The 15,788-nt window shown below is 45.6% G+C and overlaps 1 protein-coding gene across 1 annotated transcript in view; it reads left to right on the forward strand.

The window, feature by feature from the left end:
* BYSL (bystin like) overlaps positions 1–15,788 on the forward strand; it is a 31,463-nt gene that overhangs the window by 2,923 nt on the left and 12,752 nt on the right. Inside the window, exon 2 of the mRNA XM_069238418.1 lies at positions 3,155–3,311. Within this exon, the coding sequence (XP_069094519.1) occupies positions 3,155–3,311 (157 nt within the window). The remainder of the gene's footprint in view (positions 1–3,154; positions 3,312–15,788) is intronic.

Raw genomic sequence — 15,788 nt, forward strand, 5'->3', positions numbered from 1 at the left:
GGATGGAGTTGAGGCAGGTAGGCTCCAGTTGACCTCCATTGCGACCAAGTCTAGGGGCGTGTGGTAATTGAGTCTCTGGCAAGGCAGACTTCAAGGGCTCTGCTAGTGTATTTCTGGTCTGCTTGCTGCCCCCATCTATTAACTGTTGGCAATTAGTAGCGGCACCTGCTGAGTCTCTACTACTGCTGTAGTACTTCTCTAAACATGCAAGGGGTTGCTTGGGTGCCTCGCAGCCCTGTGGCCCTCTCACCTGTGGCTCTGACGCTGTAGGCCGCTGCTAGCTGGGTGCGTCTCTCCTCATGTGGCCCGAGCCTCCAACTCCAGTTCTGTAGTGATCGGAGGCAAGGCTAGGCGAGAGGTGCAGAGCAAGGCCTCAAATAATGTCCACAGCCACTTCTGCAGGCCTCAGTCGCAGAACTCCAGGTTGGCCCGGTCCCTTCAATAGAGCCATTAAAATAAAAATATATATATCTATATCTATCTCTTCTCAAGCTGGCCCACATAGATTTTAGAGTGTCATTGGCAGAATACAGCAGATCCTGCAGTAAGCAACCTGAGAGACCTTCTTCTAAAGCGACCAATGACTTGCAGCATTTGTGTATTGATTGGCTATGCGCTCCATTTGCAGCATGAGCCTGAGTAGGAATCATATTTCCATTGGAAAGTGCAGTCTGCAAGTTACTTGCATATTTCTGCTGCAAGAGCATTACCCTGGCGATATTACTATTATGGGATATTATGAACCGCAAATCACACAAAGCAATGGAGAATTGCCTAGGACCCTGTGTACCTAATTGTTGTGCAGCTTGAAACCTGCAAGTTAGACAGTTTTGACCAAAATATGCTTAATTGACTGAGAGAGTTCCAATGTATTCAAGGCTTCTGAAATATAGCAGTCAGATGTCTCAGTGCTTGGTCATGGTTATCCCCCACTTTTTGCCTGATATTGATGCTGACTTGACTGAGGGTGTGCTGGGATGCTGCTAACCCGGACCCCTGTGCCATTGTTCTTTCCCCAAAATGATACCTTTGTTCCCACAATTGGCACACAGTTAAGTCCCTTGTAAAAGGTACCTATGGTACCAAGGGCTGCAGCATGTATTATGCCACCCCTGGGGCCTCTCACCAAGCCCTTGCACACTGCCATTGCAGCTTGTGTGTGTTGTTGGGGAGAAAAAGACAGTTTACATGTCACCCTTCTCAGGGTGCCATGCCCACAGACCACTGCCTGTGGCATAGGTAAGTCACCCCTCTAGCAGGCCTTACAGCCCTAAGGTAGGGTGCACTGTACCACAGGTGAGGGCATAGTTGCGTGAGAAATATGCCCCTACAGCGTCTAAGTCCATTCTTAGACATTGTAAGTGCAGTGTGGCCATACTGATTATATGGGCTGGGAGTTTCATTATGAACTCTACATCTCCATAATGGCTTCACTGAAGTCAGGGAAGTTTGGTATCAAACTTCTCATCACAATTAACTCATACTGATGCCAGTGTTGGATTTATTTAAAAATGCACCCAGAGAGCATCTTAGAGATGCCCCCTGTAACTTAGCCAAACGGCTAGTGCAGGACTGACCAGTCTGTGCCAGCCTGCCACTTGCAGAGGAGTTTCTGACCACTTGAGGTAACAGCCTTTGTGCTCTCTGAGCTCAGAAACAAAGCCTGCACTGGGTGGAGGTGCTTCACACCTCCCCCTGGAGGAACTGTAAGGCCTCCTGTTACAGTGCTCCAGAGCACTCCGTCTAGTAGAGAAGCCCGCACCTTGTACAGAGCCCCACTTTTGGTGGCAAGTCTGGTGGGCAAAGTAGGGAGAACAAGGAGGAGTGACCACCTTCTTGCAAAATCCTCCATCTTGGCTTGGAGGACAGGGGCAAATAGGGTTAGGCCTGTGTCACGCTCCCCAAAGGGAGTGGACACCGGAAGGGTTTAGTCACCCTCAGGCACAGTAGACATAGGCTATAATTTAAGGGCTCCCCTGAACCTGTAGCATAGCCACTTTTTCTTATAGCAGGATTGGTAAAGGAGGTTCTGGGTGTGAACAGGATAGGAATAACGTAAGAAGGGAGAGAAGCGAAGTGTGTGAATCAATCAACACGAAGACATTCAAAATTGTTTTACCAAGGCACACCGCAGTGGTCCTTTAAGTCAATTTTTTAGTATACTGTGTCAATCAAAGTTCAAAATGCGCATATGTATACAGTAGAAGTTTTATTCATCCAATGCATCATGAATCCAATAAAACATCAGCCGACACGTGTTTTTTGAACAGGACTTTCTCGGGACAGAAGATTATGTACAGTATAATGTACCAGAAATGATGCGAGGTTGAAAATATCGAGAAAAAGCAAGAATAGTGAGTTGTATTTGCCAAATCCTGAAAGGTTAATAAATATAACCGGTGGACATGGCCATGATAAGCCGTAACAAATTTGTGCCGCATAATGAAAAGAAGTAAACAGGTCGTAACGTTACCTATCCCACTCTTAGCCCCATTCCTCACATACCACATTCTTTACCTTTATGCAGCTGTCAGTGCCTTTATTCCTACAATCCACCATTGTGATGTGCAGACACATGGTGCCTGTTGCCTTCTGTCTCTTACCAAAGCTGTGGCTTTGAAAAGTATATGCGGAGCAGTGACCAGTAGGCTGGGAAAAGGGGACTAGTAGGTCAGTTACCTCGTACTTTATGACCAGCCTAACTTCACTAACTCCAACATTCCATATCTGAGCTATACTTCTCCGTGGGGACCCCATGTTCACTTTCACTTTGCTTTTTAACTCCTGGTCTGGAAAAGTCTTGCTCATTCCTGTCTCTCACTTATATGTTGAGCAACTGGGCTGCCGCCTCCTCCTTGCATGCATGTCCTAGACCAAACTAGTGAGTGTTGCTTGGAAATCTAATCCTAGCATTCCAACTGCTGTACTTTACTACTATATGCTGGCTGAAGTTTAGCGAGTTAAAGGCAGTCTCTGTAATCTCAGTGGCTTCTAAGTGCCTGTTTATCAGACGCCCAAACCTGATATTTAGGGGCCACTATATAGGAACCCATTGGACACCAATTCAACTCTGTCGGCACCTTTCTGTAGCACCCCTATCTACATGATCTATAATCCGTGACTGTTATCTATTGATCCTTGGCTCATGTTTCAGGTACTGGGACAAAAGAAGATTCTGACTCAGATGATGAGTGGCCTTCGCTGGATAGGGCAGGAAATATGGATCAGGGGGATTACTGCGAGGACCTGCAGGTAAATCCTGAAGACGAGGCGGCCATTGAGATGTTTATGAACCAGAATCCACCCATCAGGTAAAGAGAACAATATTTATTTGGTGTGTGATGCTCCCTATCATGCCAGTACATTCTACACATTGCCTTCTAAAGAGGTTCCTTCTAAAGACACTTCTGCTTCAGAGCCAAGTAATTTTTGTTCAATTTTCTCTCACCATTTGTTTGCAAAAGTGTTAGAAAAACTAGTGTTTAAGCAGTCTTTTATTGAATTCAATAAACATCATTTGTGCTAAGCTGTATTCCGAGCTGAACATTGTACTGAACTGTTTGTATATCAGTCGTGGATAACCTTAAAAATATAGTTGCAAAGGAAGACATGGGCGCCTTTATTGCATTAGAGCTGTCGATACTTCTGACAATGCCACCCTGCTCTCCAGCTTAAAATATCTGTTCTGTGGCCAGTTGTCAGTATGCTGGTTTGAGTTATTTCTGACATCTTGCACACACACCATTTTCCTTCCACCCTTTAAATCAGATTCCAAGTCATCGTTTTTTGGATTTCCGCAGGGATCAGTATTGTCACTGTTACTTTTCAACATCTATTTGGTCTTCTGAGCATAATTCTTGCAGGTTGTGGACACACGTTTCTACTTGTATGCTGACCATATCCTGTTTTTAAATTCCAGCAGTCAGGTCGCTCCGAAATGGCCTCCATATATGCCCACTTTGATCTGACAACAATTCTCACAACAGTTTTAAACTGGCTGGCCTCAAACTTTCTAAAAAGTGTGCCTGAGAAAACAAATAAATAATAATAAACAGGAACGAGGTGCATAAAATGCTCCCTTGCATCTGGTCTGAAGACATGACCTCTTGTCATAAATATAGAAAAGCTTGAGTCAACAAAGTCTCACTGGAACACAGCAGACTCCAATCGTGACGGTGATTGTCAGCCACTGTAAAAATGAAATCGACTATGAGGTGCGAAACAGAAAATAACGTACAAAAAGTTTACATGAAAATACTAAATTGTAGAAGAGATTTCACTAGTTTTGAGGTCAGAAAGGGGTTCAGTACATAAGGTGAGAATTGGATGCTTGAATTTCGTTTCATGTTTAAATCATTTATATTAAAGAGTACAGTAAACAGATTAAAATTGAGGAGCAGTCCCCATCACTTCCTATAGATAAAATCAGACTGAATCTGCACTACAAAATATCAGGCTAAGCGCCATTATGCATAACACTACATAGTAAGTGGCCTTAAGAGTCATAAATCCTTGATTACTTTTGCAAACCATTCTCGTCGTGCCGTCAGACTTTCACCATTGCTCCATACCTTACACATCAGTTTTTCATGAACTACTATATAGAGGAAGGATTGTGTTTCTTCCACCTGAACAAAGTCATAGGGTTTCCCCACCTGTCAGGAAATCGTCGGCTCAAATGCCACGGTTGCTTTTTCTACTGAATATGCAGAATCTTGTTCAGCCACCATCATTCTCTTATGGCCCTCCATATTACCTCCTGTGAAAGTCTCATCTGCCCCCTCCACACTTATTAGGTGTCACCTACTAGATATTGCATGCGCTTTTTGTTGCAAGACATATTGTTAGCTTACACTGGGCTTAGAGTCTGCCTGTTGATTACCAGTGGTTTGCTTTAGTGTCGCTCTCATTTATTTGCTTATTATTCATCAGTTTGTGTGGGCTTTCCTTTCTTTTGTTTGTACCTCCTGGAAGTATGAATGTATTACTTGGCCTTCTATTGCCTGCTTTCTGTAAGGATAATACTCACTTCGTAGAGGTTGTAATGTAGTTTATTTCATGTGATGAGAGGGAGAACAAGAGTACAGGTCTTAGCCAACTGTAACCCTCGTCTCATCTGCTGCTCTTGCATTCTAATATGCAAATGTTCTGAATCATAACTATGACATAACGTTTACTTAGTTACAACATAACAACACCATACACCTTCCCCCTTTTTAATGCAAAAAAACAAAATGAAAAATTTCCTGGCAAACGTAAAGGAAATTTTCAATTCTATTAAGAACACTGAGGCGAGGATTATGCTCCACTTTCTCGCCTTTATTGTCCAGCAACAGCGTTTAAAGTAACAACATTTGCCAGGGTTCCACGGGAAAAGAAACATTTCACAACCAATCAACAGTTGGAGCGTCAGTCCATATACTCATTAGTCTTCTGCTACCCTTTCTCTTTCTTGACCTGACCAGTGAACACTCTCTCTCTTCAGTCGCTTTTTACTGAACGAGTATCCAGCAGAAATCAACACAGAATAACCACCTAGCCTTAAAGGACAATCACCTCATACAAAGGTGGTGAGAAAAAACTGCATCAGATTCCAGTTGATGCGAACCAAGCAATATACAATATACCTAGACTCAACGGAGAAGCCAGACTGACGAAAAAAATATTTTTTTACCCCCTCTGGGCTAGATGCCATTGAGCTAGGAGGGAATAATCTTCGACTTCGTGTCCTTAAAAGAATTGAAACTTTCCTTTACGTTTCCTAGAAAATTTTTCATTCTATGTCGGGACCAGAGGCGGAGATTATGCTCGTTCAAAGCTTGTCCACCATCAAAGCCGCCATACCAGTAACTCGTTTGAACTAAAACCTTTCAAACATAGTCTGAGGACCAATCAACCGCTTTCAAGATATCCTTTAGTCTAGCCCCTAGATAGAAGGCTTTCGAGGCCATGGCCCCTCTGACAGAGTGGGCTCCGAATTTTGACACATTAATGTCTGCTTCTCGCATTAACCATCAGACCCAGTGAGCAGTGGAGAGGGAGGAGACCGCTTTGATAGGCTTTGTCAGGGAGCTCAATAACTGATGCTCTCTCAGAGGGCGAGAGTCAGCTGTGAGCTGCTCGTACACCTTCAGACCGCATACCACGCAGAGCTTGGGCTGCTTGTCAAAACTGGGGTAAGAGACCATCGAAGAATCACTTTTTGGGAGCCTAGAGATGTGGAACACAACCCCCTGTGGGGTAAAAACCTGACTTGAAATGTACAGGGCTCCGTTGTCCGAAACTCTGTGACAGGAGACCATACAAAGGAGCATTGCCAATTTAGCAGATAATTGCTTGCGAGAGTGATGCTCATTTCTTGCCAAGAGCGGAGAAATTTTTACATCATGTTAACGCCCCAGAACTCTGAATAACGAGGTTCCGCAGGCAAAGAGAGAGGCTGATCCCCTGCAACAGTTTAGATATTAACGGGTGTTCCCCCACCGGGGTTCCTTCTACATATAAATGGCCTGCTGAAATAGCAGAGCGATATGAATCCACAGGCCTGTGGGCCAACCCCTTATCCGCAAGATCGGCCAAGAAATTCATGATGAGCACAACGTCGCACCCCATGTGATCCTCACTGCATTGAGGACACAAGCGTACCCATCTGGACAGTGCGGATTTGTATAGTCTTGTAGTCCCCTCGGTGCAAGCCGTCGTAAGCAGTCTCTCATCTGCTTGTGAAAGTCCTGGGCCTCTCCATCCTCCACGCAATTCGAGGCATACAGCCTTGGAGGACTAACGGGTGACTCTGGCCTACAGCATTCTGTAGAATATCTGGAGCATGGGGAAGATGGGTTGGAAAATCCCAGGAAAGTTCCAGAAGAACTGGAAACCACACTTGAGATCTCTACACTGGTGTGATCAGCACCACTGCTGCTTGCTGTCTCTGGGTCTGCGTGAAGGTTCTCATGATCATGGTGAATGGGGGGAAAGGCGTATCCCTTCTCCCTCGAACAGTCCAGCAGGAAGGCATCAGTCGCTGCTGCCTGTGGATCCGGCTTCCAGCTGAAGAATCTCAGCAGTTGGTAGTAGAGCTGAAATGCAGAAAGGTCGACTGGAAAAGAACCCCAGAGTACCTTTAGCTGCAAGAGAACCCCGGTATTTAATTGCCACAGACTTGTGTCGGGCTGTTCCCTTGAGCACCAGTCCGCAAATTGATTGGACGCCCCCGGAAGATATTCCACTAGGACCTAAACATTGTTCTCCAAGCAATAATTTCAAAACTCCTTATCCAGATCCGCGAGGAGTTTAGACCAGGTGCCCCTTAGGTGGTTTATGTATCGACCTGCCGAGAGGTTGTCCATCTTCAGCAGCACACAACAATTCACCCTCTCTCTGGTCCAACACTGCGCCGTGAAGGAACCTGCCATTAGCTCTAGACAATTGATATTCAGAGGCTGTTTGTCTGCGGACTATTTCCTGCTGGTGAAGGAGTCACTGCAACGTGCCCCCCAATCTGGATTTGCTGGCATCTGACTCAATGATGAGGTCCGGGTTGGAGCCAAAGATGGCTTGGCCATTCCATGCCTCCTTGTGGGCCAGCCACCATCGCATCTCTGTCCTCATGTCGTCATTGAGGGGAATCTCTTCTGAGTAGTGAAGGCCCCTGCACAAGTGGAATTCTTTGAGGCACTGGAAGGCCCTGTAGTGAAGAGGACCAGGGAATATGGCCTGGATTGAGGATGAGAGAAGGCTACTATCTGGGCCACCTGGTGCAGAGAGGTGGAGGATTTGGTCAAGGTCTTTTGTAGTTCCTTGCAAATCCTAGACACCTTTCTGGAGGGAAGACTCTGAGATCTGTCCACTGTGCTGCTGACAAAACCCAGAGAGGTGGTTTATCTGGAGGGCACGAGCAGTGATTTCCAGGAATTTATAACGAAACCCAAACACCCAAAAAGGAGGATTGCGTCCTGTAGTTGGCACCGTAAGCGCACCAGACATTGGTGCATAATGAGGAGGTCGTTGAGGTAAATTATGAGGCGGTATCCCAAGACTGCAGGTGCACCATCACCGGCTCGAGGACCTTGGTGAAGCACCAAGGGGCGGGGGAAAGCCCAAAAGGAAGGGTTTTGAATTCGTAAGTAATGCCCCTCCATTGGAACTGCAGGAATCTCCGGTGGGAAGGAAATGCGGGGACTGTGAGGTACTCGTACTTTAGGTTGAGGCACACCTTCCAGTCGTCCGGGCGTAGCAGTTCACACAGGAGGTGAATCCCCTCCATTTTGAAATGACGATAGACAAACCAGCTATTGAATTCTCGTAGATTGATCACCGGGCGTTGGCTGCTGTCTCTTCTCCACCAAGAAAATGTTGCTAAAAAACCTCGGGTGTGACTGTGACCAAGCGATTTGTGTCTTTGCTGAGCAGATCTTCCACCTCCAGCTGAATGAGCTAGATCTGATCTTAGGAGAAAACTAGGGGACGTGGTGTCTGAATGGGAGAATCATAGAACTCTATATGGAAACCCCTTACCGTTTGTGGCACCCAGGCGTCTGAAGTAATAGCCTCCCAATAGTGAGCAAACAGGGCCAACAGCCCCCCACTTTTAAGTGAGAGGGATCGGAAACACTCACCTGTTGGAGTTCCTTGGGGTAATCCTTTTGAGGGAACCTCTGAATCCTCTTCCTCGATTACCCCTTCTGGTGGGGAGTAACTCCTCAGCATGGGATGAGTCCTGGATTCTGCAGTAGGTCTGTTCCATGGGAGGGCCTTGGATAAAGAAACGGCCGGCAGAGGATTCCCTGCCTTGACTGGACCCAATGAAAATTGCCCTAGAAGATGACTGCTCGTTGGCCCCAGCCAGAGACAGCCTCGGGGGAGAGTGTGGCTCCTGATGGCTTAACCTCTTCCTTCAGCTCTAGAATGTTTGTGAGCGGGCCCTCCATGTTGAGAAGCCTGTCTTGAAAAGACTTCCACGACCTATCCATCCCTTTCTTGGGATCCTAGATGAGTTTTTGGAGGAACGTGGCCATGCGCACATCTATTTGTGGAGTGGATACCACCTTTCCCATCATGGAAGGCCGCAGGAATTCTGCCCTAAATTTCGTGATGCTCTCCCTCCCCCACCTCCACCATTCCCCCACGAGGCTTCCTGAGGCGAATAGCTACATAAGCACCAACTTTGTTGGAGGAAAACGACTCTGCCGAAAGGGAGTGGGTTAAAACTTCAGGATCAAGCATGTCTGATGTTTCCCGTTAACCCTGTTGGGAATTGGCTACTGAGGGGACAGTCACAGGAGTGGGGTGCCCAGTCCTGGAAGGGGCCACCTCATAGGGAGAATCTCCTGGAATTTCATCCTCATCCACCTGCCCTAATAGTAGGATTCCTGCGTGATCCCCGAGGTCCCTAGAGTGTCCGCCTTGATGGCCAAGAGGGGATGGGCACTCCAGATGTGCTATTTAACTCTGTTAAAGGCGGAGAAGTCCATTCTCGCCTCAATCCTGTGCTTGGGAGGGCGCTGCAGTTGTTGATCCACCCCCATCGGTGGGTCTTTGTGCAGGGTCTGAGGCCTTGGGAGATTCAGAGGCACTGGGCACATATAGGCCAATTGAAGTAGTTGGCATTCCAATGGGTCAATGATGGAGGCCACTGTATGATGTATGGAGGCATCAATTGCCTCTCAAAATTCAGAATCGATGTGAAGGACCAAAATGGTATTTTATTCTGTGTACTCATTGGTTGTCTGCATTATTCCCAAGCTCTGTGCCAGAGCATGAACATGCTAATGAAGAAGTATGTGGTCCTGGTGGTCGCAGGGAATTTTGTACCCTTAAAGGAAGTGCAGAGGCAGACTTCAAAGCAGTAGGGCTGGGCGAGGCCAGGCTCTCTTGTGTGCAAAATGCTTTAATCCCACACTGGGTCAAGCCCTGGGGCCCCCTCCCTTATGTGTGACAGGAAATATACTTGTGCCTGGGCCGTGTCCCTGAAGAGGCCGATCGTGTTATTGATAAGGGGAACGAAGTATGTACCCGCAGAACGGGCGTTGCCTCTTCTGTATTGTTATGAAATACAGACTGAGTTTGAGGAGTCGGCCCTCCAGGCGATCCCGACACAAAACACGTCTTTGGGGAAGGCGTTGCACTTCAAAATGCGCTCTTCCCCCGCGGGCTCAGCGAGATGCGTGTCCCGTGGCTGCACTGCCCTCTACGGACAATTGACACCGCACTCTGCGGGCCCTGAGAGATCGGTTTGCTACGACTGGAGCAGTGAGAGCGCTCTGGCGGACGTGGGGAATAATTCACCCAATAAGACACAATCATATTTCAGTAACAGCACACTATAATATGTTCTCGGACAATAAAAGCAAAAAAGACGAAGGACACTTACCTTCACCGCCGGAGCAACAAATAGGCACGGTAGCGGAAGATGGAGTATATGGTCTGCTGCTCCGACTGTTAATTGGTTGTGAAATGTTTCTTTTCCTGTGAAACCTTGAGAATTGTAGATGTTACTTTAAATGCTGCTGCTGAAGGAAAAAAAAGAGAGAAAGTGGAGCATATTCCTTGCCTCCGGTCCTTACATACAATCATCCATGTGAATATACTTTTAAGTAATAATACATAATAAGAAAAATATACTGTTCTATTCTAAATGTAGTAAAGTATAAAGCACTAGAACCGAATATCATCATTAACTTACAATGAAAGGTTGATTAACTTGATACACCTTAGAGGTAGAATAGCGTCTTAAAAGTTGGTAGGAGATTATCCCACCACAAAATCTTTGTTTTCTTGGTGATGTTACCTTGAGTTTATTGTTTGAGTAAATGTGTTTTCCCCTCCGAGAGGAAGCTAAATGACAATCTTGTTCATCCCTTGCTGTAACACTATTATGTGTTTGCACCTGAATTTAATTTTGCATCGCAATGGGAGAACTAATCTTGGTATCACTTTCAAGGCAATTCCACGTTTTGTCTTCAAGAGACTCTCTACCAGTGCCTAATTTGAGCCGCTGGGGGGCATCAGCACTTATTTTGGGGGGCTGGCACCTATTTTTCAGCATCGGGCATTTATTGGGAGTTAAAAGTACATACGAGAAAGATGGAAGCATAGAAAGGCAGAAAAGTGTCACAAAGGGAGAAAGCAGATAGCTACAAGAGTGAACTTAAGGGGCAGGGAGTGGCTGTAAATGGATTGAAGAGGCCGGAGATGGCTTTAGGATTCGGCTGCCTCAGTATTCTGTGCTCGCACATTTAGTTGCAGCAGCCTTGTATTTCAGAGTAGAGCCTTGGGCACCATCACGTTTTTATTTACAAATTAAACACTGCTTTCTACCCTACCTTCCTCCTCCCATGACCAAAGTTTGGATTTGATCGAATCGCCCTTGCTCCATGATAATATCCCGTTACACTTAAATAATTTGCTGAAATGCCAAATGTTCCCAATTATTAATTTTGCACAATGAGAATACATTTTAATCACTTTTATTGGTTCTGAGAAATGGCTGTTGCCCTTTTCACTCCCTTTGACGTGCTCAACCCACACCCCATCTCCTTCTTTAAGATTTACATTTTTGGCATTGTTTTTCCTGTCCTAATACTCTTTATAAATTAGGTGTGCTTTTTCTAGGTTTGCTGTTACAACTTCAGGTGACCATTCACTTTGATGCTTGTGTGACATCCAAATTGATCTTTCATGAATGGCTCGTCTCCTTTCAAGATTTTAAAGGGGCTAAAACCTGATAAAGAAGGTATTATCTTAAAAGCTCACACAAGTTTTGGTTCTTGTTCTCAATTCTTTCCTACATAGATGGCAGCTTGAACACCGCCCATAAGGACTCTGTTACCCCTTTTTTACTGCACCGTTACCCGCTAGATGATATACAGGAGTTTTTCTTATCCTGGTTGCATTTCTCTCCAGAAGCTTTGTGTATCTTTTAAGCTGAAAACTGTGGTCCATTATCACTTAGAAGTGATTTGGATATACCTTATCTTAAAATGTTTGTTCTAGAAACGAAATTATGCATTCTGCATCCACACGTTCACACACTTTTACTTCTGGAAATTTGGAAAAGGTGTTGAGTAACACAATAACATTTTTAGAAACCCCTCTAACATCCTGAATGGGACCTAAAATGTCTATGGCTAGAACCTCCTATCGTTTTTTTTTTAAATCTCACTTTGTGCTAAAAGTGGTCTGAATACAACACAGTTTTTCAGAATTGGCGCAATATACACAATTTCTTAACACATTTCTCCATGCCAGTGTCTGCTCCTGGCCACCAATAAGAGCTTTTTATTTTTTGCTTGAATTTAACAATTCCTGAATGCCCTTTGTGCATTATGCAGAGAATTCTCTGACAAAGACTACATGGCAGTACTATCCTATTTTCTCTGAAAAGGAATCCTAGGTCAGAGATCGATAACTCTTCTCTAAGATTCCAGAACTTTTTGCACTCTTCAGTTAGTTTTTTTTTTTTAAATCTTTTTATTAGTTTTGCATAGGTGAAATACAAACCGGCATGTAGCAACATTTTGTGGCAGGCAAAATCAGTGAAGCAATTGAATGTCCGTGAAAGTTCAGTGTTACACTCGGACAGTGCATTACATCTAGTTAACCCTGTGTACATTAATTCTCCATACATATATTCGACATCAGCACTTCTCATTCTACCCCATATCTTCTATAGATTTTCCATGCGGACCAGACCATTTCCCATTTTTTGGGCAGCCCCCGATTTTGATATATTGTTCTTTCAGCAGTCATGCACCAATCCATATCTTGTTGCCACTCTCTCAGAATGCGCTCTAGACGCCCCCCATTTGCGCACTTGGTTTCTCTTGGCCAATGCTAAGCCTAGGAATAACCATATTTTGCAGTACCCCAATGGCAGTTATTTGCTCCAAATGCCTAACGCACATTTGGCTGTGACTGGGATGGTGTATCCTGTTACTACCTTCATTATGTCCCCAATGGTCGTCCAGTAGTGCTGTATTTAGGGACAGCAGCATACCACATGTAGGAAAGTCCCTTCCTCCCCATTAAGCAATCTGTGCTAGTGCATCTTCCCATAGCCTGTAGAGCCGCCTGGAGTAGTAGGAGCAATGTAGCTGGCATACTTAAACCAGTCTGAAACCAGATTTGATGACGATCTCCCGTGGAGCTCCCACTGACTCTTCCCATTCTCCTTCTTCAAATTCCCCATTAGTCACCTCCCATTTAGCCCTGAGAGTCTGTAGAGTGTCAGGGGCATTGTTAATTTTTTGTATATGAGGGTGATAGCTTTGGCAGAAGATACGATGCTCCAACAGGGAAGAATCCGCAAGAATGGCGCCTTTTGGTAAATGGGCATCTAGTACGTGTGTTACTGAAAGTATTTGTAGCTTTGCGTGTGTGCTAGGTTGAACTGCTCAGTCATTTCCGCTATGGTCTTGGGTGTGTCTTCTTACCATATATCTCCTAATTTGGTAATGTCTGTCAGCTTTCATTTTTCAAAGCCCTGTAAATTTGGGGCGAACACCCAGTCGTTAATCACTGTCATTTGTGAGGTCCAGGAGTACTCTTGTATATTGGGAAGCCCTATTTCTCTGTCGTATACCCCCCTGGTTAGTTTCTAGAGTGCTATGTGAGGTGGTCCGGTTCCCCAGAGTAATAGCCGTAGGGTGGCCTCCGTCTTACGGGGTGTTTTGTAAGGTGTGAATCATCTGGGCAGTGTGAGCATTTTGAACATTGAAAAACCTCACTTTTGGGGAGAGCAGCAATGTTTTTTACATCGACTTCGAACCTCTCTAAAATCAGCATCAAATTTAATTGGTAAAACGCCTGTGGGTCTTTAGTAACATGGACTCCCAAATATTTGAACCCCTAATTTACCATGGGCATTATTTCCGTTCTAAGGGGCAGTGAGGAACCTGTTACGAGGTACATAAGTGGAATAGTAAATGTTGGGTCTGCAGCATACAGTAAGATGTCATCTGTGTATAGGGATATACGCTCCTCCCTCGGCTCTCCCCGAGTGATCCCACAAGCTAGTGGATCTCCCCTAATCCACACAACCCAGGGCTCTAAAGCTAGAGCAAACAACAAGGAAGAGAGCTGGCACCCCTGTCTCGTCTCCCGGTGCAATGTGAAGGTGCGCGCCGTTGCCCCCTTGACTCTCATCCAGGACTCTGGTTTTTGATAGGAGAGGCAGAACCATCCCAAAAAGGAGGAACCAAAGCACTCCAGCACTGCATGCATAAAGTTCCATTCAGGATGTCAAAGGCCTTAGATGCGTCTGTGGAGAGGACTAGCGTGGATATGTTGGTTTCTAGTGCTCCAGCCAGCACGTCGAATAGGCACCGGATGTTTAGCCTAGTGCTTCTATTAGGCATAAAGCCTGATTGATCAGGGTGCATTAGAGTGGTCACAACTTGCGTGAGTGGATTTGAGAGGACTTTGGCCAAAATTTTGACTTCCACATTTAAAATACGTATAGGTCTATACGACCCACATTGATCTGGGGGGGGTCTGTCTGCTTTGTGGACCACCACAATTGTGGCCTGGCGTTGGTCCCTTCGGAAGATCGCTGTGGCTTTGGCCTCACTCCACATTTTAAGCAGGTGGGGTGCTATTTTGCTGGCTAGGCCTTTGTAGATCTTGATTGGTAGGCCATTTGGTCCCATTGCCTCCCAGGATGAGATGGAGCCTATTGCTTGTACTATTTCGCTGAGTGTGAAGTCACTTCCTAACATTTGTTTATGGTCCGTCTTCGAGCCTGATCCCTTTTCTATAGCCATGCCAATAACCTCCTTGCCTTGTCTCCCACCTCAGTCTCCTCTGTACCAGAATGTGGATTTGCATGTGGCGTCTTTGGCCAGGTATCAATGTTCACATTCTTGAAGTCTAATAGTGTGGATAGATGTCTTGTTCCCCACACTACTCCCTCCCTCCCTGGCCTCCTAGCACAGTTTTATAGGCTTTCCATAAGTTAGCAGTTGACTCTATGGATCCCTAATTAGCCTTAAAGTAGTTGTCTGTTATCTATCGTAAGGCCTTCATGATTTTCTCGTCTTTTATGTACCATGGGTTCACTAGTCTTGAGCCTGTGTTCGTCCTGGAAGCCCCTCTCAGCTCAGTCCACACTGGTGAATGGTCGGATATACCTCAAACGAAGTGCCTCACTTCGGCTAGTCTGGGTAGGTATATGTGGTGTGTGAAGTTATACTGTAAGTGTGAGGTGCTATTGTGTGTTCCCGAGAGGAATGTGTATTGCCTGTCTGGGTGGCGAAAACGACATGTATCTACTAGGTCTAAGGCCTCTACGAATGTCGCCAGTATGGTCGCTGTCTTGGGTCTTGAGGCATGGGTGACTCGTTCTAGAGTCTCAGACATAACTGCATTCTAGTGTCCCCCCCAACCCCTCATGAGCAGTAGTCTTGCGGGCAATTGCAATAACGATGTACTGATGTTGGGACAGATAAGATGCTGATGGCGAGGAGGGATGTAGACTGAACAGACATACAATGGCTGTCCCATCCCAACTGTGGAACTTATTTCCTTTGTGAGTCTCTCCACTTTGAATATGGTGTAAATGGTGTTGTATTTTTCACTAGGATGCCCACCCCTGTGAATCGGAGGTGTAGCCCGTGTGTGCTGTGAGTGTGTATCCATTCCTGGATAACGCGTTTCAGGTGATTCCCAGCAGGTGGGTCTCCTGTAACAATATTATGTCCGGGTTGTGTCTCTTAATGTATTGCATAACTATGCCTTGATTTAACTTGCGGTCCAGGCCTTTTGACATTCCAGGACATTACTTTTAAGTG

This window comes from Pleurodeles waltl, chromosome 6 (genome assembly GCF_031143425.1).
Source record: "Pleurodeles waltl isolate 20211129_DDA chromosome 6, aPleWal1.hap1.20221129, whole genome shotgun sequence".
Taxonomy (NCBI): domain Eukaryota; kingdom Metazoa; phylum Chordata; class Amphibia; order Caudata; family Salamandridae; genus Pleurodeles; species Pleurodeles waltl.